Source organism: Leguminivora glycinivorella, chromosome 1 (genome assembly GCF_023078275.1).
Source record: "Leguminivora glycinivorella isolate SPB_JAAS2020 chromosome 1, LegGlyc_1.1, whole genome shotgun sequence".
Taxonomy (NCBI): Eukaryota; Metazoa; Arthropoda; class Insecta; order Lepidoptera; family Tortricidae; genus Leguminivora; species Leguminivora glycinivorella.
The window spans coordinates 26899900-26921925 of record NC_062971.1 but is presented as its reverse complement, the minus strand read 5'-3'; the positions used below and the strand labels follow the sequence as shown (position 1 = coordinate 26921925).

Genomic DNA, 22026 nt, shown 5'->3' with positions numbered 1-22026 from the left:
TTTGGGAGAGTTTATCGATTTAAGAAGCCAGTATAATGTGGTCTATAGACGTAACAACAATGAACTTCAATTGAAACATTAAATATCTGGGCGATCATTTTAATATATCACGTCTTTCAAAAAAAAAGACAAAAACAAAAACTTAATTGCTGGCCGGGATTCGAAACCCTGATACCTACGATCTATCTGCGTACATTAGACCGACCTCGTACGACTGAGCTAAGCAGAATCATGCGCGCGCGGCGAAATTGACTACCATATTTTACGTTTACAAACGCGAAAGAAAAACTCATGAAAACTCGAAAATTCACGTTTTCCTGGATCTAAGGCTACGCTAGATCGATTTTTCACCCCCGAAAACCCCCACATAACAAATTTCAGCGAAATCGTTAGAGCGGTTTCCGAGATCGTCGGTATATATAAATAAATAAATATACAAGAATTGGTCGTTTAAAAGTGTAAGATTAAACAGTGGTCAGACGGACACAAGTAGGTACCTATTAGGTACGTATATAAATAATATATAATACTTATTTTCATCACACTTGCGATCACTTTATAAATAAGAATCAAGGCAGCAAAGGCAAGCGTCTTCGTGAATAAAACGATATACGTTTAGAAATCAATCATATGGGCTACGATACATTTGAACCATAAGCCATGAGCCATGGAGAATAACAGGACCAGCTTGGTTTAGGAACTTAGCGACTTGCCAACTTTCGAATTTGGCCGAAGAAAATTGTCGATTTAATTACCTTTTCTTAATCTTAAAGATTGCCAGAAAAGTTTTCTACAATAAAATTAACAACAAAAGGAAAATGTAGGCCAACTTTATATAAAACGTGAATAGACAAAAGTAAGGTGGATGTACTAGTGCTCGACGCGGTACTAGTACTCGTCACCCATGGTTTAAATAACGATTAATAAGATAAGATTACCGTTACATTCAATCGCAATTAGATTTATTAGATGAGAAATGTTTGTAGCCTTCATATTTCATACGCCATATTATAAAATATAGAAACTTTTTTCAATTAATGAATAATATATGTGATGACATTGTCATGAGCAATCAATCTCTCAATTTTGTTAGCGATTTGGTAAAGCTTTGCTCGTATTTGCTGACTTATTTGAAATACTTTCACGGTAAGTTGTGAACATATTCTATAATTGTGTTGGTGCTAGAATGTGCGGGAAGATATTTAAGTAATTAAATGTCGATTTCGTTCATTGTTACTGTGATAAACAAGCGTGTCATTTATTAGGACTGAAAACCGTCGCAAGTCTAAAACTCGACACGGCTGGCATTTATTGGGACTGTTACGTTATTTTCCAAGTCCCAATGTTTGTCGAGCCGTTTTTTCAGGATATCGCGATTAAAGTAGCCAAAACGAATCGTTTACAGTTTCATATTATCAGCATATTTTTCTGTAAGTCACATTAACTTTACTGAAAAAAACAAATTACATGCACATAGACAGTTTTTTGTATATCTTTTACGGTTTTATTGATATGTTTTCTCGTTAAATGTAGTGAAATCTGTATAATTTCTTTGGGTAGTGCTTGACATGTCATTTTTCACAAAACTTTGGGTATATTTTCAGAAATGCCGCCTGATAAAGGTCAGTGGAAGAGATATTCTCAAGAAGACTTAGAAAAGGCCATAGAAGATGTGTTAAGGGGTTCGTCCATCGCCTCGGCAGCAAAGAAATTACATAAATGTAAATTACATATTTTATTACATAAATGTAACACGTAAAAAGTAAATGTTATCAACAGAATACGTTTTTTTTTATTAAATTATTTAATTTTCTAGTAAATTATAACCCAAAACACTTGTTTTTTACTGTTTTTCCTGAATCATACTTAGATGTCATCTATTAGGACTGCCAGCAAAAGCACCTGTCAGTTATTCGGACAAGCGTATTGACTTATGTTTTATTTAATTTTGAGATTTTTTTATATTATCACTGTATGAAACTAATTGCATTTAACAAAGTTAAAGGTCACATCTCCCAAAAAAGATGGATATGTTTTGTATAGATGGGTAAATTATCGTAATATCACGAAACACATAAATATTTTCCCTTAACCTGTCGAGCAGTGGTACATCCACCTTACCAATGATTTTGGAACTCTACAAGTCTACACTGTGCATGACTGTGTTCTGTGGTAAAGCCTGACAAGTTTTTATTTGACCCTGAGAGAGTGTCGCTACAAACCGATTTCATATCTTATACTTTTAAACGAGCAATTCTTGTATATTTATTTATTTATTTATTTATATATATATTTATTTACACTGACGATCTCGGAAACCGCTCGGATTTCGCAGAAATTTGTTATGTGGGGGTTTTTGGGGGTAAAAATCGGTCTAACTTATCCTTAGGTCCCGGAAAACGCGAATTTTCGAGTTTTCATGCGTTTTTCTTCGCGCGCCATCTCGTGTGCAGTAGTTGTACTGTTAAGACAGAATTCTTTCGGTCGAGTGTTGTTAAGGCTGTGAATTCTTTCGCTCGATGTAGGTACTATTCATTTTTTAACTAGATGGCGACACATGTCAAGGATACGAAACAGAACCGAGCGAAGCTCGGTTGCCCAGATATTGGCAATAATGTGCGGACGTCATATATAATGGGGACAGCGTGTACTGTAGGCCTAGCACATGATGGCCGCGGGAGTATGTCGCCGCGAGATAGATGCCACGTCTTCTTCTAACTGTATTAATGACATAAGGACGGGTAGTCTATCTCGCGGCGACATACTCCCGCGGCCATCATGTGCTAGGCCTACTGGTTTCGCGTTAATATTTCTAGAGATAAAACATGGTTTTAGAGAATCAAAATTTAATAAGCTAGGTTTTAAGACTTGCTACTTCTTCCCGCACAGCTTAAAGTTCATAAATCTGGTACCTTTATCGAAGTCATCGATGTTTGTTTTCTTTTTACGTGGGACCTTGTTTTGTACTGGTGGCAATGATGGAACAGCCTCCTTATTTCTTTAGATATTTTTCACGGCAGAGTTACAGATACCATAAATAAGAACAAAAAATATATTAAGCTAAATCGAAACCAACTAATCAATACAAGAGAACCGCACTATAAACTGTCAGTACCGGACATGTCAACAGCCGATCTCGGAATACTCGGAACATTGGTATCGAAATGCCAATCCATCCTTCATCCTTTTTTGTTGTACGTAATTTATCACGTTCACTATAATTATTTTCACTTTTTTTAATATTATTTTAGGCATATTTGCGATAAAACCGTTAGAAAATTTAAAATATTTACTTCTAGTTTACATCACTGACATTCGATGACTTTCGACGACGGGTGTCAAATAGTAATCCTTGCCAGTAAAAGAAATTAGTTCAGCTGAAAATCCGCAACGCGGCGAGGGTCAAATAAAACTTTTCAGGCTATAATTTCAAAATTTAGGTTCTTCTTGATACCAAGTAACATTTAGATCTTAGGTACTTTGCTGAACTTAGGTAAGAACGTAGTACGCACTCAGCAATCTAAAAAGCATTTCGTGCGTGCTTTACCTAGTAACTTTGGTATATTTGCTTGTAGTGGAGTACCTATAGAAACCAATGAAAATGAAAAACAATTTATAATCAATAATTTATTTACTTAACCTACAGTGTTAAAGCTCCAAACATTGGAAATGTATCACTATTACTGAGTTTATACTTAAACCTAGTCAGGCGCCCGCAGGCCACGACCACTTCGCCGCTGTTCGCACTTGGCACACACATGTTCATGTTCATTTGGGCCCTAGTTATTTGCACTCTAGTTAACTTTAGGGGTATTTCTCTTGTCCGGCAACTTTTTAACTTTATGTGTATACTTTTTGTGGAGTACTTGGTGGGCTCGAAGACTGCTTCTCTGTGGATACCGTTGTGTTGCCTCAGGAAGGGGATGGATCTGACTTTAGGGCGCCGCGCGACTGGCCGAACGGGGAGTACGTATGGGAATTCTTCTTCTGATGCTTTGTCGGCGTTCGTTGTGTCTACCGGCTTTTCATCTAGTAAAAAACAGGATATTCATTATTAACTTGTTTTAGAACGAAAATCATTTGCGCTGCTTACTAAGCGATCAAATGTGCTCATACCAAAAAGAAAATCGTTAGTTCTGTAGGACACCACGCCAAATATTTCTAAAGGCTTCCAAAATATACGTGAAAGATAGAAAGGTAAGCAGTTAAAGCAAATAAAAGTAGTAGACCCCAAATTGAGGTATGTGTGTACTTTGGTTTAGATAATTATTTTTTACCTTTATAATGAAACAATGTCCGTCTTGGTAAGATGGAGTCGCCCAGCATCTCGTACAGGGTGTAGTCAGTCATTACGAAGTCTTCTAAGAACGTCGTCCGTTCTGATCTTAGTAGGCACGTCGACACGTCCTGTGCAAAACACGACATTAGTTTATAGCGTGACGAGCGTTAAGTGGAGTTTTTCTGAAACCTACTGGGAATGGAGAAGGTTTATTACTACTTTTTGCAATTACAATACTTTAGCACAGTATAATATAATGAGGAGTCTATAATATAAGTACAGTATGGCCACTCCCGCTCCCCGCTGAAAGTGCCGCCCACCCCCTCTCGGTTACCTCACAGTTACCGCCTGTCAAAAACGCGAAGTCGACCTGTCATATTTCACTCATACAAGCATAGTACGCGTTCACCTACACGAGCTTAGACTGTGTGCTAGGAACGCCCCTCTTTCATATATTTGATCGCCAGTGTCCGAGATGTGACTTTAGGTAACTTTTCTTTATTTATTATTAACAAAAATATGGCACATATTCCAAATATATTGATATTTTCATCAAAATATCTCAAGCTCCATATTCCTCTTCTAACTCACTCATTTAGGCGGGAAAAACGATCACAGAACTTGCATTATACATACGTTTAGGCGAGTGCAAATTACAACCAGCAAGTCGCTTCTAGTAAACTAGCACGCACGCTACTATAGGTACATGAAACTTTTCACTACTTTAAGTATGGTACGGCATACGTACCAGCAGAGCCTCTCTTACGGCTCAGCCACGACATTGGTCTAAGCGTGACAGCGGTGAGCGGCGGCCATACATTGGAGCGAGATACAGCGATGGGACTTTTCATTCGCACGTATGGCTGCCGCTCACCGCTGCTGGGCCGTTAGGCCGACGCCGGAATGGTCCTTCCTGGGCTCGTGGACCCTGGAGTCCAGGTGCTCGCCGAGGCACTGCACGAGCGCGCTGCGGCCCAGCGCCACGACACAGCGGATCATCGGCGCCGTCAGCCGCTCGCATGTTCCTTGGGAGATGTAGAGAGTATGACACGGCATGGGATACCCCCATTTGCCAGAATTTCATTTGCCATAATTTTATTTGCCATCCTATTCAACAATCATAATATTGTTTCTCATAACATCTTATGCCATAATCATTGTTTACTATATTAATCTAGTGCCAGAAACTTTGTTTCCCATAAAGTCAGTTTCCATAATGTCATTTGTCAGAATCATCGAAATCCGTAATTACCACATTCCATACCATCATTTGTCATACAAATTAGCGTCCATAAAAGTTAATTTCCATAATGTGCTTTGGCAGAATCGAAAACTACTATAATAGGTACTAGAAGGACTAGAGAATGAAACTGCTATCAGAAAGTAGGTTAGGTTAGGTTAGAACTGTGACCCCCTGGAAAATGAAACTGCTATCAGAAAGTAGGTTAGGTTAGGTTAGAACTGTGAACCTCTGGAAAAGGAAACTGCTTGAAAAGTAGGTTAGGTTAGGTTAGAACTGTGACCCCCCGGAAAATGAAAATACTATCAGACAGTAGGTTAGGTTAGGTTAGAACTGCGACCCCTGGAAAATGAAACTGCTATCAGAAAGTAGGTTAGGTTAGGTTAGAACTGTGACCCCTGGAGAATGAAACTGCTGGAAAAGTAGGTTAGGTTAGAACTGTGACCCCTGGAAAATGAAACTGCTATCAGAAAGTAGGTTAGGTTAGGTAATTATATGGGCAACAATTAATATGGCAATAATTGCTTATGGCGTTTGAATATTCTATGAAACCATATTATTGCACTTAATAATATGGCTAACAAATAGTATGGCATTGTATGATTATGGAAGGTAATATTCGGATAAACAACGAGTATGTCATATGATTTTTATGGTAAACAAATCATTCGGGCAAATGAAATTCAGGCAAGTTAGATTCGGGCAAATGAATATTATGTTAAATGACTGTCGGGCAAACAATAGACAACCGACACGGCATACATACCAGCAGAGCCTCTCTGAGGCCGACGCCGGCGTGGTCCTTCCTGGGCTCGTGGACCCTGGAGTCCAGGTGCTCGCCGAGGCACTGCACGAGCGCGCTGCGGCCCAGCGCCACGACACAGCGGATCATCGGCGCCGTCAGCCGCTCGCATGTTCCTTGGGAGATGTAGAGAGTATGACACGGCATACATACCAGCAGAGCCTCTCTGAGGCCGACGCCGGCGTGGTCCTTCCTGGGCTCGTGGACCCTGGAGTCCAGGTGCTCGCCGAGGCACTACACGAGCGCGCTGCGGCCCAGCGCCACGACACAGCGGATCATCGGCGCCGTCAGCCGCTCGCATGTTCCTTGGGAGATGTAGAGAGTATGACACGGCATACATACCAGCAGAGCCTCTCTGAGGCCGACGCCGGCGTGGTCCTTCCTGGGCGCGTGGACCCTGGAGTCCAGGTGGTCCAGGTGCTCGCCGAGGCACTGCACGAGCGCGCTGCGGCCCAGCGCCACGACGCAGCGGATCATCGGCGCCGTCAGCCGCTCGCACGTGCCTTGGGAGAGGTAGTCGAACAGGATACCCTTACCTGCAATGATTGTGTTTAAAATTAAAATAAAATCTTTATTGACTTGAAACCTAATACAATAAAGAAACATAAACATATTTTTTATTAAAAACAAGTATTGCATATTTACATTATATCCAACAAATACTTAAAATTAGCGACGATTTACAATGAAAACCAAAGAGGATCGAGTATTATAGAGAGTTACTGTCGAAGTAAAATGTGTAATCACAGTGCATAGACTGCCATCTCTTGACACAGGCCTAAAACTTTTTGAACCTCCGTTTTGACAATTTGGTCTATATTCTTAGCTCGATCGATATGTGTTAAAATGTCAAATATTAATATTAGCGCCATCTAGCCGAGCGTACCCCAAAGGTGTAATGCCATCTAGGCTACCGTACCTTTTTCTGTATGGTACTGAGGTAGGTTTTTTTTTAGACTTTATCTGTCTATACGGAGTTATATAGGTCGTTGAATAAAACTAAACTTATACTAAGTTACAATTCATTGGCGGGCGGGTGGTCTAGTTGTAAAGACGTTAGCCACGTAAGCTGAAGACCCGGGTTCGATTCCCGGCTCGGCCACCAGTGGGCCTTGTCGTTTTTTATTTCGTGTATGATATCTATTTCAATTTATAATTTACAATTAATTATTATTAGGTTTGTAGATAACAGTTATTAATTGTTAAATTATTAATTGTATAATAGTCAAGTGCACATGTCTATACAGGCCAACAATTAAACTACGCAAAGCTACAAGTTATAGTTTTTATTACTACTTATATTTAAATACCTGGTTTTAAACAGACTAAAACTGAGTCTTAAGATATAATAGCATTTCGTTTTAATAGTCACCATATGCGTATACAAAGCTATTCATGAAGGTATCAATCTTATTTATACATTATCTGCTAATGTATTATTACATAGGTACACATTTTTGACATAATAATAATAACCATTCACCAAAATAAAAGATCATAATGTCTTATATTGTCTTTTCAGGCATAATCATTCACTTTTATATATAAAACAAAAACATTGGCAGTTTATTTTATATTTCAAGAAGGTTGAAGTAAACAGATTCATGCAAAGTTTTAAATGTGTATTGTAAATAAATTAAAATCACACGTTTATAAGTTTAAACAAAGACATATATAACTCCGTATAGACAGATAAAGTCTAAGACGTACTATCAGCTGCAAAAGTGTAAAACGAATTCATTCATAATTTCTCCATGCCTCAGTACCATACAGAAAAAGGTGTGGTGGCCTAGATAGCATTACACCTTTGGGGTACGCTCAGCTAGATGGCGCTAATATTAATATTTGACATTTTAAAACATATCAAGCTAAGAATATGGGCCAAATTGTCAAAACTGAGGTTCAAAAACTTCGACAGTAACTCTCTATAATACTCGATCCTCTTTGGTTTAAAGCAGCAGCAGAAAAGCGTTTTTCTTAATAATAAAAAAAAATACTACATACCTATTGCGATAAAGGAGGGCCACGTTCTTGTGATTTTTGTGAGTATTAGAACCATCTTATCTGCTAGAGAGCCATTGCCGAGAATGTTGGACACCATCACTGGAAACAACCGCTGAAACTGGAAAATACGATCATTATTAGTTATGATTATGACTATTGGGTACTAACACTGATTTAAACTTACACGTATTATTATGTTTTTGACTGACCACTGACCTCCGACGTTTCAAGGACGGCATTGTCCTCGTGGTCTCGGAGCAGACTACTTTTGACTGCTATTTATTATGTTTTTGATTTGATTACTATTGGGTACTAATAGGTAACATTTAATTGTATAAATGTTCATAGCTGGGCACCGTTAATCAAATAGTCAAGTTACCGTTAATCAAGTAGTTCGATAATCGCTAATCCGTTACTATAAAAGTTAACTTCGTTAATCGTTAAAGCGATACATTTCAACAAATTTAACGGAAGTTAAAGTTAATTGATAATCCGTTAATCGTGATAAAAAAAATAATTTACTGTAGCTAGTTGCATCAGTTATCAACTATTTAGTATTTGCGTAAGTTTATATTATATGTTACTGTAAAAGCCCGAAGTTCGCCAAAATCTCTTAAAAAATCCGAGCTGCCAATTGGTAAAAGCAAAATGTGAATATAAATATTGTTCTCTTTGGACTTATACCGACGTTGGTTCGGTAAATCCTAGGTTTTACCTAGGTGATATGTAGGTATTGGGTCATTCATGCGATCGTAGTCATGGTGCGTAGGTTCCTCGAATTGAGACACCTCCACAGACCTGTTCTGTGGACACCTCTAATCGAAGTTGTGATCCACGGTAACTTGGTACATAGCGCGGCCCACCGAACTCTGGCTTGATGCGTCGGTTGCGCGATTTGTGTGTCATGCTGATTTACATTTTATTTCCCAGTTAGTGATGGGCAGTGGGACTAATAAACTTTAGCAGGTCTCGAACAAGTGATCCAAAGGCACCAATTGGTCTGTAGACTGTGAATTTACGGTAAAATCCTAGGTTTCGCCGTACTCTGGGCTTTTACAGTAGCGGTCAGAGCAAGTTTTACTCGGCGCGTGCGGACCTGGATTAACGATTAACGGACACGAAGAAATTTAACGGAAGTTAACTAATCCGTTAACATTTTTTAAAGTTAACTTAAAAGTTAATCCGTTAACCAAAATGTTAACTTCGTTAATTAACGATTAACGGATTAACGAGTTAATGCCCAGCTATGTAAATGTTTCCGAGTTATTCTCTGGCAATATATCTGCGGTTGTGGGTAAATACAATTTGCATATACTTACATTCTCAAACTCGTAACGCTTTAGTATGCAGATTGATCTGCGATACGAGGTTGAGTCACACAAACCTCGATATCAAACACATTGGCCAGCAGCGATTTCTTGGCCGGTAGATTGAGCGCGTTCACTGTCAACACCGCCAGGTTAAATAGGTGCAGGTCGGATGTTGGTAGAGATCTACTACTAGTTGTTTAGGTGGATACTGTAACTAACCTGTTGCTGTATGTTGGTATCCAAACTGCAAGGATTAGAACACAGCGCATCAACCATGTCAAGCACATTAGCCTGCAGCGGTTTTTTCGCCGGTACGTTGAGCGCGTTCAGGTTATCGTCGTTCAGCACTAGCACCGCAAGGTTGAACAAGTTCGGAAATATAGGACCGATTCGAGTGTTGGTTGTGAGATCTTCCACTGCTAGTTCTTTAGGCTTCTTTCTGAGGTTCAGTATTGCTGAAATTTGATTTTATCTTGACAAAATTAAATAGAACACTATTGTTGTGTCATAAGATTAGTTTATATTATAAATCTAGTACTTTAGCGCCTAAGCCCAAATTTTGTAGCCACATGAGGCTTCTTTTATTGCAGTAGAGATATCGTAAAAATTCAAATCAATCGCCATAGTGACAAAGACATACCTCTTGCTACTTTAGTATAATAATTTTGTAAAGCTGCACTGATGTTAGTGTTGTTGTTCAGACTCTTTTCGTCCGTGATCCACTCCACGGATACCGTGGGTGTTGTGGAGTACACATAGCTCTGTGACGTCATCGCGTATTCTGTCACATTCATCACCGGCTCCTGAAAATTGTAAAACTATTAGGCATAAGCTCTTTAAATTAAAATGGAAATGTAATTCCGCATCTCTATCGTAATATGCTAATATCTAGGATAAGAAAAAAAAACAATAATAACTTCAACACCACTGTGAAATTGTTATTTTATAGTTGTAATATTTGTGACATAGTAATTTCACGCACTATTAAACAAACAAACTCAATTATTTGTAATATAAAATGGTCTATATGCTGCATATAAAAACCTCCAGTACATCAAAAATGCCCCACACGTTATAAGAAATCGAAAATAACAATGAAAACGTTGATAATTGTTTTTATTCTGTGTTTGACAGTTGCTGCTATGGCAGCACCTGATTTAGAATCAGTAGCAGGTATTGCGAACCCTCAAAAGATGTTGGGTAGTTTCATGAGGACGGGGAAAAGGCTGATCGGCTCTCTCCCACTTCCACTCGGAAGACAAGCTACAGAACAGAAATCATCAAGTGAAGAATTAACTCACTAACCTCAACAAACAAAAATGTGCCAAGAGTATATTTTTTGTTTTTCTAATCACACTATTTTCATAAATATTTTTAATATAAAATGTAAAATTTGTTAGTTTTTGTCTTAATTATGAGTATTATGATTTGAATTCTACTGAAGAGGCATTTTTAAAAAAATAAAAAATTATGGATTTTACAATTTTGCTTCAATAAGTGTTTTGCGATTAAATCCTGTTTTAATTTAATAAGGGTATTTTGTACATTTTTGGTATCAAACCCTAATCACATCGGGGTTTTGGGAGCGGGAATGATTTACACTAGCCCAAAACTGGTGAAAATGATAAACAACAGAAATTACTTTAACATTTCTAGGTTCATTTGGAGCCGGTTACATAGTTTAATCAATATTTCAGTAATTCAAGTTACTATAAAGAGTTATAATTATACGAATTAATTCCCGCTCCCAAAACCCCCATGTATTCCTAATCAATAATCATATGAACCATTCAACAACTCAAAAAATAAATGAACAAAGATGATATGATACTAACCAGAGCACAGCAGATCTTCCCTTCCCCGACAGTGGCATACTTCACTGTGTTTGCTCCGACCACCGGGCTTGTGTCCGAGAGCGTGAGCACCGTGTTCACATCCCACGTGTCCACTCGGGACTTCTTCATCATCTCGCTGTGTAGAGCAATGGCCTGGAACATGCGGAAAATGTGAAAATACATTTAAAAAAATGTATTTTGAACTGATTTTAATTATTACATAGAAAGATTGTTCATTGCGCCTCATCAGTACATTAATATTGTTCCCCTATATAAGTTTTTATGCTTATTATTAACAATATTTAATAAATGGTGATGATACACAAATTAATCCACAGGACTTACTGCCATATCATGAACAATATTAATTTAAACCTTGTACAATTATTCAAATGGATGAAAATATAGAAATACAATTACATTCAACAAATATTATAAACTTACACATATAGTCTGTCGCAACTTGTAGCTGACATCTTCTGCCAAGTTTGTGGCGGCCTCAACATTGATCTCAGCGCCAACTTGGTCAGCCATGCATTGCACTGAGTCAGCACTGACTCCAGCAAACTTGCCTTGAGATGTAGTACTATCCTAAAATAAAAAAGCTATTTGATTCAATGTATTACACAATATTAATTTAGAATCTTTAGATAATAACATAATCTGTTGTTGATATACTTTTAAACTAAAAAAACAACGCAACACGTAATACGGTTTTTGCCGCGAAGCGGCATGCGACTTCAGAAACCTAGTTTACTTGCCTTTTCATTGAGCGGAGGAGTATCACACTGACTGGAGCCTCCTGATTCTGACGCCACAGATTTATTCCTGTCCCGGTCTCTGCTGCTACTAGCTTTCTTCGAATGGTTTTTAATACTTGTTGATGAATTTGACATTTTTCTGGCAGTGGATATCAATAACTATAAGATGTTTTATGAATTACACTAAGAATTTCTCCATATTAACATTCTATGTGTTTTAATATACCCACAACATATTTCAAGTTAGAAACAAACACATCACACAATCTACAAAGTTAAAATTTTTTGTAATTTTGATGTGATTTTGTGATTATTCTGTTTGACATTGACACATCACATTGACAATTACTTTTTTTTATATTTATTAAGCTTGTTCTGATTTGGACACCCGTTTTTTGGCCGATATAGGTGGCAGTCAGATAAAGACATTGTTTAAAATGATGTGAATGTATTCTGTTGTCATCATTCAACTTTTATGAAGCTGTCTCAAACGGTTTGACTAGAAAGAAATGTCATGTCAATACGAGGAATGAACAGTTTGATGTGTTGGAATTACAATATTTATATTTATTTCACCTTTATATCATTGTAAATAAAACGTGATTATTAAATACAAATATGACATCGTTTGAAGCAAAATTTGATGTAAGTGTTATTGGATACTTAACTTCTATCTTTGGTAGTTTCTTTTCCTGAAAGGACTTTTCAGTATGTTCTATAGACTAGTTTTCAGGATACAAGCCTACATTGAATGAAAAGCGTGCGGATCAGATTAAAAATTCAGATTTCATTTCCGTTGAACTATTTGTATAGTTCTGACGCTTTAATGCATTTTTGGTCATCAGTTGCAAATGTTAATTTAAAATAAATGAGTCATACATATTGTTGATACACTAATTTATTTTATATCAAATTAAATTGCAATTGGTTTCGTTATTGAAGAATGTTACAAAGCAGTTTAATTAAGTGGCAATTAAAACTATTACTAAAAGTTATCCTGTGATTGCAAGCAAACTGGGAGAAATATGTCTATAAAGTAATTGTAATTTGCAACCATACCCCAGACGAGTAATTTAAAAAAAATCGAATGATATTGATTTATTTTAAATCGCCAATCCATCAACATTACAACCTATTAGTCTATACTAGAGATGGGCTGAATATTCGGTAAATATTCACATATTCGGCAAGTTTTTCAATGTTCGTATTCGGCCGAATAATTCGGTTGCTTTGCCGAATATTTACCGAATAAACAAAGTAAAAAAATAATGAAGATCTTACGTATTCCTTTGGATAATAAGCTCCTATTTTAGTAGCTTTCTAAGGAACTACTAAAAAGAGATAATTGCCTATGCGTCAAAATACAAATACAAAGTTGGAAAAACCGTAGTTTAAGAGTTGAGAAGAGTTTAGAGTTGTTTTAACTAAGTTTTAGTTAAATTCACTAAATCGTAATAACATATGTAGTTCTAGTAACATATGTAACCATTATCAATCATTTAATAGTTTTTTCTTAACATCCGCTTTGTAAATATGGCGTAACCGAATATTCGGCCGAATGTTCGGTTCGGTAAGAGCTGAATTGAATGTTCGGCCGAATATTCGTATTCGGCAAAGTCCATATTCGGCCCATCTCTCTCTATACCACCTAATATAATAATTGTATCTGATAATAACTCACTTATTGCCAATACCCTCAGCAACAGAGAATAACAATAATAACAACAAAACAGCAATAATAATCTTAAAGAAACAAAAAAATATTTTATTAACAGTTTTCTGTTGAGTCACCTATAATTATTTATATTAACAAATTCTCCAATTTCAGATGTACCCAGCAGGGGATGTGGGAGTGGTGGAGGGGGAAATGAATGTCCCGACACGGGGAGTGCCTTCTGGCGACAGCATGGAATTCAACACCCTAGATGAACCCATTAAAGAAACATTTGTAAGTTCGCTTTATGTGTAGTACTCTGTACTGTCATAGTACTTTGTGTTTATGGATACCTCTCTAATTTTTAGATTGATTTTGATAAACACATTTGGTTTGATAGGTTTGAAATATGTTTTAAAAATACATTCAGTGGAAGCTTTTTTTTTGTTTACATTGTTACAATATTAGATATTCATTGCCAATGAATTGACAGAAGGGTGGGTTTAAAACAAGCATGTTGTACCCGCACCTTTTTACCAGCAACAATATGGTACCTTTTGCTTGAGAATGGCACATAAACTATTAAAAGATTTTTTTAAAAACAAAAATGTGTATATTGACAACTGCTGCTTGGAGTTGTTTTATTTCAATAATTTCGATGTTATTTATTTTCAGCTTCGTGACCTCAGAGCTGTTGGTAATAAATTCTACCATGTCCTCATCCCTAGAGAAAAGACCAGTTTGTTAAAAGAATGTAAGTATTGATTTTCCATTTTTCCTTGTAACTCTTGAAGTTTTTATAATTAGAAATTTGTCTTCCTGTAGCACCTCACATGTTTTAAAACACCCTTAATAATGTTGTAACTCAAGGATCTAAAAAAAACCGGCCAAGAGCGTGTCGGGCCACGCTCAGTGTAGGGTTCCGTAGTATTTCGTATTTTTCTCAAAAACTACTGAACCTATCAAGTTCAAAACAATTTTCCTAGAAAGTCTTTATAATGTTCTACTTTTGTGATTTTTTTCATATTTTTTAAACATATGGTTCAAAAGTTAGAGGGGGGGGGGCGCACTTTTTTTTCCTTTAGGAGCGATTATTTCCGAAAATATTAACATTATCAAAAAACGATCTCAGTAAACCCTTATTCATTTTTAAATACCTATCCAACAATATATCACACGTTGGGGTTGGAATGAAAAAAAATATCAGCCCCCACTTTACATGTAGGAGGGGTACCCTAATAAAACATTTTTTTCCATTTTTTATTTTTGCACTTTGTTGGCGTGATTGATATACATATTGGTACCAAATTGCAGCTTTCTAGTGCTTACGGTTACTGAGATTATCCGCGGACGGACGGACGGACGGACAGACAGACAGACATGGCGAAACTATAAGGGTTCCTAGTTGACTACGGAACCCTAAAAAGAGGCCTACCAATATTTAAACAAATTTCAATAAAAGGTTTCATATGCCCAGTGTAGTTTTACTATTGATAGAAGATATATCTATGTCTGTGTTGTATGTTCTTAATTAAAGAATATTTAGACTAGACTAGAAAACAAATAAAGAATAAAAATGGTGGCTGGAAGCTACACTCTCAAAGAAGCTAAAGACTTGATATTTTCAGTGCATACAACCTTCTATGTTGCAGCTACACTTAATGTCCAATGCATTTTTATTCCCCCAAGCTCAATGCGGCTCTTTAGACAACTTTTTTGTCATTTGCTCAAAACTGAGTTGCAGCTGTAAAGACTATACCAGTGTTCTCCTATCCACTGTATCTTGGGCCAAGTATAAGTCTGTAATTGTTTCAGTTCCTTGCCATATAGCTAACATCCTGGTCTACTTATCAAGCTGTATGCCAATTTACACTTACTAGCTTTTGCTCGCAGCTTCGCTCGAGTTAGAAAGAGACAAAAATTAGCCTATGTCACTCTCCACCCCTTCAACTATCTCCATGTAAAAAATCACGTCAATTTGTCTCTCCGTTTTGCCGTGAAAGATGGACAAACAAACAGACACACATACCTTCATATTTATAATATTAGTATGGATCATGTAATTTCCAATAACAAAAGAAATAAGATCTAATCAATAGTAAAAACTTCATTTTAATGTTGAGTTCTTCAAGATTTCAGTATTATTGAAGACATTAACTATTATAAAATTACTAGCTTTTGCCCGCGGCTTCGCTCGCGTTAGAAAGAGTCAAAAAGTAGCCTATGTCACTCTCCATCCCTTCAACTATCTTCACTTAAAAAATCTTCCCATTTATAATATTAGTATGGATCTAAATCTCCAGGGGACCTGTGGGGCCCGCTGCTGCTCTGCACGCTGATGGCCACGTTCCTGCAGGGCTCCGCCGAGCGCGCTGACAACTCCAACGACGGCGGGCCCGAGTTCGCCGAGGTGTTCGTCCTAGTCTGGATAGGCGCCGCTGTTGTCACCATTAACTCTAAACTGCTGGGTGGGAATATGTGAGTTCACAGTACTGTCTCATCAACATAAAGAAGGGAACTATAGTAAAATAGTGCAAGTTAAGAAATCTTTACGTTTCTAAATTATTCAAATTAGTACCTAAAAATATTTCTGGCATATCCCATACAAGGACCCCCTACCATCACTGGTCAAGTTCCTAAATCAGTGGTTTCTAACTTTCTTAGGGCTGTTACCCCTTCTCTCAATAATTATTAGAAAAAATCTTGTAAATAATCAATGGAATCAGGCTCTAAGTCTAACCCTAGAATAGCCAGTAGCCCCAGAGTAGAAGTGCCCATTGCCCTCAGATTAAGAACTGCTACCCTGAGTGAATTTTCTAGACTTTAATCAACAATTCTGTTACAGCTCATTCTTCCAGTCAGTATGCGTGCTGGGCTACTGCCTGTTCCCCGTGGCGCTGGCGCTGGTCATCTGCCGGATAATCCTGTTCTCAACACAGAACACCTTCCTGTTCTTCCTGCGCTTCGTCATATCCATGATCGGCTTCATGTGGGCAACTTTTGGTGAGTTATTGTATTAATAATCATCATAATTTTTTTCATCACCCGCCAACTCCTGAGCTTAGGTATATCTTCGTGTACGCCACTTATCCCTATATCTATAAATCTGCTGTCTCTTACCTCTTCACGCGTTGGCACGTTTTAGATTCATTTTTTTATCAGTTATCGTAATCATCATCCCATATAGAGCAAGGCATAACCTAGTCATAATAGAATTATTATGTTTTGCCAGTTGGCGCTGAGCTGCCATTGGTTACTGGTTACCTTTCAGATAATGCCCATATAACCATAATCGGTCGCCGTTCCTACGCAAATCCTCCTATTTTGTGTACACACAGGTCTTCGGGTCTCAATGCTTAGTCGCAGTACGGTCGACGTTTAGTCGAGGCGACCCAAATGGGGACGATTGGTAACAGGCACAAATGGTCACAGAAGTGACAGAAGTGTGCACTACGCGTGCACACATTGTTACCGTTTGGCGACTACTTTCCCAAAATCATTCGTTCATTTCATTCTTTTCAAATGGCGACTGTCAGAGACGTCAAAGTAAAAAAGAAATAAAATCATTTGACATTAAAATGTAATGGCGTAAGAATTTGTTAAAGATAAATATTGTTTGCATTTGTAATATAATGTGGGCTAATTACCATGGCCAATTAAATTGCTCGAGTGATTTCATAAAATAAGTCTAAATTTATCAACGCGCCATCAATTTACCTCAGTTTAACCAGTAATAATATTATTGACTACTCGGTGTTTGCGTGTTATGTATATTGATTGGTGAAGTTTTAGTGCTCCGGTGCATATACTATACTGAAATAATAAAAATAATGCCTAGAAAACCAATAAAGTTGTTAAAATATGGATTAAGACGGTAATATTCCATGTAAAAAACAGTCCCCAAACGGTCACCAAACGGTCGACAAACGGTCGCAAAATGGTCGCAGCGTACACGCGTGACCGAAAGCAGTGAATATTTATTGGATTTTCAAAATGGCTTCTTATATTCATTTTTTCCAGGTATCCTCAAACTTTATAAACAATTAAATATGCCGTCGTACTCAGTTGCCCTCACTAAAGAAGATTAAAAAAAAAATTGTAACGTGCGTACCGAGCTGCTGGGTTGTACGAGGGGTGATCCAAAAGTAATGATAATCAGTATGAAAGACACATAAAATGTTTAATAAAATAATTTATTTTTCTACGTAATCTCCTTCCAAGTCTACACACTTGGACCATCGTTTCTCCAGACTACGAATTCCTTTAAAAAAAAAATCTTTTTCTTGACCCTCCAAAAATGCCTCCACAGCGGCCATTACCTCGCCATCATTCAAAAATTTGTTGCCTCTAAGATCTTCCTTCAGCCGTGGAAAGAGATAAAAGTCGCTGGGGGCTAGGTCTGGCGAATATGGGGGGTGTTCCAGCAATTCGAACCCTGAATCACGGATGGCAGCCATCGCAACACCGGCCTTGTGGGGCGGTGCGTTGTCCTGGTGAAACAGGATGCCAGCTCGAAGTTTACCCCGCCGCTTTTCTTTGATTGCCTCTCTCAATCTGCGTATTTGGTCAGCGTAGTAGGAGCCCGTAATAGTGGTTCCCTTTTCCAGGTATTCGATCATTATGACTCCCTCAGCATCCCAAAACACTGAAGCCATGACCTTACCAGCGGAGCTTGCTACCTTGAATTTCTTCGGTGTAGGGGACGACGCTCGCTTCCAGGTCATGGATTGCTGTTTGGTCTCAGGATCGAAATGATGGATCCAAGACTCGTCCATGGTTACAAACCGACGCAAAAATGTTTCGGGATCAGTTTGAAATTTTTCAAGATTAGACTTCGAAATCTCACAACGTATTTTCTTTTGTTCAGCCGTTAACATTCTAGGCACCCAACGAGCGGAGACTTTTTTCATATGTAATTCATCAGTTAAGATTCTTTGAATGCTGCCATACGAGATGCCTGTGAGCTCAACTAGATGCCTGATAGTCATCCTTCTATCTGTTAAAACGAGATCATTAATTTTTTTTACGTTTTCTCCAGTAAGGGCGACAGATGGACGGCCTTCGCGGTGTTCATCTTGAGTGGATGTTCTTCCCAAGTTAAACTCCTTTGACCAGCGTGCCACTGTAGAATACGGCGGAGCGGACTCCCCCAGTGTTCCCACTAATTCAGCGTATATATCTTTAGTACACATTTTTTTCAAACAGAAGTATTTAATAACCGCTCTCACCTCAGTTTTCTCCATTTTTCCGATATTGTTCCGACTGCTCGTGAAAAAACAAATGCAACTCTCTGACAGATACATATTTTTTATTTTTATTTTTTTTTATTTACTAAGGAGTCTTTGTGGACAGTAACGGCATACCTATTTATTTTAATCCGATGCAAAAAGTATTCAGTTATCATTACTTTTGGATCACCCCTCGTAAAGGATCGGGGATCATATTATTATGGTCTTCTATAGAGCAACTAGTATTTTGGGGCATTTCACAATTGACACTTGTTGAAGTAGTCGTCATTAATTACTATCAACATTAATTTCAGCGTACTGTACTTCTTTTGTCAAGATTTTTGTATAGATAAGTGTCCACAAATTTGTAATATTAAAGAGACATAAATAAAACGTAGTAGAGTATATAATGTGTTTTTTTTGTAACCCAAACAAAATACTTGTATCTATATACGAGTGCGGAAAAGAGGAAAATCGATACGAGTAGCGATAAATTAATACACGAACGAAGGGAGTGTTTTAAATCGACACGAGTTGTGAATGTCCTTTTCGCACGTGTATCGTACGACGATTTTCAGTACCTAAATCTAAGCTAAGAGTTTCGACCAGACAAGAAATGAATCATTGCTTGCTTTGCTCGCACTACTGCGTTAAAAAAAGCAGCATTTGTACTGAAAAAAACTATCATTGCGCAACAGAAATTCTATTAATATCACAGTAAATACTCTATTTCATTTGATTCCTACTTTTATTGTGTAAAGCAACACTACACTTCATTTTTATCAATAAGAATTAAAAATTATATATTTAATACATTAAGTAACTATAAAGTGCTTATCTATTTGTATTATCATTCTGCACTTTTCTTAACTTTCCCACATTTCTATGAAATGTCGAAGAGTGCTTAAATGGTCGTCGTCGTTTATTATTATGATTCAAAGCAACCAGTCCACAACTTCACAAGACAGTTTGAGAAACCTTCGTATTTCAGATTGTCATTTGCGGATACAGTGGTTTAGGAGCAGTTCGGTAATCAGACCTACACATGTGTGTACAAATTCTGACAATATCACTGTCAGAAACCGTTCTGACAGTGACAATGACAGCCACAAATTCGTCCACATGTTGTTACCGTTATGTGTGCAAACGTCGACTAATAAAGTGTCGTTAAAAGTCATTCTGACAGTGACATTGACAGCCACAAATTCGTACACATTTTGTTACCGTAACGAGTGCACACGACGACTACATTTTGTTATTGTATCAATACGGTCGCATTGTTTGCACGACGTTACCACGCGTTATGTCACATTTGACAGTTAGTTACTGATTTGAAGATTTTGCGACTGAAATGGTTGTATGGGTGGTGCACGCCACTCTTTATAAATAAATAATAAATAAATATTATAGGACATTCTTACACAGATTGACTGAGGCCCATGGTAAGCTCAAGAAGGCTTGTGTGTGTTGACTCTTTCCATAAACATAGTGTAGGAAAAATAAAGTTTGAAATCCTCTAAGAACTATTTAAAATATTTTTATAGAAAATATTTTAATTTGTATTTCTAAGTAGTCACACTATTATATTATAAACATTAAAAAACCGGGTCCGGTAAACGGAGGACGCTGGTTCTATTCCAGCACTTAAGAGGCCTTGGTCACTTTTTCTTTGTATGTGAGATTTTTAAATTTTTAGGTTTGAAATCATTCTGATGTTATTCAAGTTTATTTTGTACATTTTCAGCGGCCACAAAATTCCTAGGCGACAGCCAACCAGAAGGCAAGAAGGCTCTCGCGGTGTACCCCATATGCTTATTCTACTTCATCCTCTCGTGGCTGGTTGCTTCGCACAGCAACGTCTAAACGCACTAACATAAGTGAATCTGTGTATTTATTATTGTGATACGGACAATTTGACTAGATTAATAATTATGTGAATAATTGATGTACATTAAGTCATAGTTACTGACTGTTAATATAATGCTATCGGATCAATTCTAATCCGTCTTATTTACATGTATGTAACTTACCCTGACGAGTTTATGTTATCGAGCCAACTATGTTTATATTTATTTTGGGTGCATAAGGTACTCGGTTTTGCGATGAAATGTTTTTCAGTATTTAACATATCTGTAGATAGGTTAACGTGTTTACTAATTATAATAGAATAAAACATTAAATCAGTTGCACAACGTAATTGTTAAATGATTCAACACGTTACTTTTTTAAAATAACATTCCGCGTGTTGAGTCGAATTAAATTGTATTATTTTATATGAACAGAAGGACATTTACAACCGACGCGACGGATCGACTCGTCGCGTTAGAGTGTTTTAACATTATCCGATCAGGCCCCGTAGCTGAATGGCATTTCTACGACGCGAAACGAAAAGCCTCGAAAGTTAGTCTAGCTCTGTCGCGCCAATACGCAAGAGCGATAGAGATAGATATCTACGAGCGTTTCGTTTCGTGAGCGTTTGTGCATTGGCTACGCACGCTGATATTGGATGTTGGAAGGATGATAAAGCAAAAATCAAAGATCGCGTCTTTGATATGTAGAATATCGGTCCAACATCCGATATCGGATCGGATAATGTGCAAACACACGCAGCCACGTTCAGACACGCTCAAATGTGTCTCGGGCTAGGGTAAGCCGCGCTGCTAGTCAAGTAATCTTCATAAGATTTACACGATGACTGCACTAGTACCTACACTTGTCCTATTATAGTTTTAGTGAAATGCCTATTGTAGCATCTTCGGAATTTCGTGCAATTTAGTATTAAATAAGTAAACGTATAAATATGGACCTTGGCACGATGACAATGACTAAGTCGGTTGTATATTATTTTTGATGAAATGTAAACTATTTATTAAACACCTACATTCCAAACTGTAGTCGATGTATTTCCGAATT

General features: G+C 37.5%; 2 protein-coding genes and 1 long non-coding RNA gene across 3 annotated transcripts; 2 read left to right on the top strand and 1 right to left on the bottom strand.

Moving 5' to 3' along the window:
• The first annotated feature begins 1081 nt into the window (after positions 1-1081).
• On the top strand, positions 1082-1781 carry LOC125225248. The gene is made up of 2 exons (XR_007176969.1): positions 1082-1146; positions 1605-1781. It is a non-coding gene; the product is annotated as an uncharacterized LOC125225248 (long non-coding RNA).
• A 1837-nt stretch (positions 1782-3618) lies between these two features.
• LOC125233854 lies at positions 3619-12550 on the bottom strand. Its single transcript, XM_048139996.1, has 9 exons — positions 12232-12550; positions 11915-12061; positions 11471-11623; positions 10276-10438; positions 9855-10090; positions 8326-8443; positions 6664-6857; positions 4278-4407; positions 3619-4029 (listed from the first exon to the last, which is right to left on the bottom strand). Exons 1-9 carry the CDS (start codon positions 12364-12366, stop codon positions 3641-3643), a joined length of 1665 nt encoding a protein of 554 aa, XP_047995953.1. The 5' UTR covers positions 12367-12550; the 3' UTR covers positions 3619-3640.
• Positions 12551-12741: 191 nt separating this feature from the next.
• LOC125233862 (protein YIPF6) lies at positions 12742-21110 on the top strand. The gene is made up of 6 exons (XM_048140007.1): positions 12742-12876; positions 14060-14179; positions 14561-14639; positions 16189-16363; positions 16731-16888; positions 20858-21110. Exons 1-6 carry the CDS (start codon positions 12850-12852, stop codon positions 20974-20976), a joined length of 678 nt encoding a protein of 225 aa, XP_047995964.1. The 5' UTR covers positions 12742-12849; the 3' UTR covers positions 20977-21110.
• The last annotated feature ends 916 nt before the right edge of the window (positions 21111-22026 follow it).

Excerpts from the sequence above, each read along its gene's own strand:
- LOC125233854 (XM_048139996.1), bottom strand. The coding sequence starts at position 12,366 with ATGTCAAATTCATCAACAAGTATTAAAAACCATTCGAAGAAAGCTAGT. Across the intron at positions 11,624-11,914 it reads AGTTGCGACAGACTATATGT|GCCATTGCTCTACACAGCGA; the intron begins GTAAGTTTATAA and ends CGCATGTTCCAG. Across the intron at positions 10,091-10,275 it reads TTATACTAAAGTAGCAAGAG|CAATACTGAACCTCAGAAAG; the intron begins GTATGTCTTTGT and ends ATCAAATTTCAG.
- LOC125233862 (XM_048140007.1), top strand. The coding sequence starts at position 12,850 with ATGACATCGTTTGAAGCAAAATTTGAT. Across the intron at positions 14,180-14,560 it reads AACCCATTAAAGAAACATTT|CTTCGTGACCTCAGAGCTGT; the intron begins GTAAGTTCGCTT and ends ATTTATTTTCAG. Across the intron at positions 16,364-16,730 it reads AAACTGCTGGGTGGGAATAT|CTCATTCTTCCAGTCAGTAT; the intron begins GTGAGTTCACAG and ends ATTCTGTTACAG.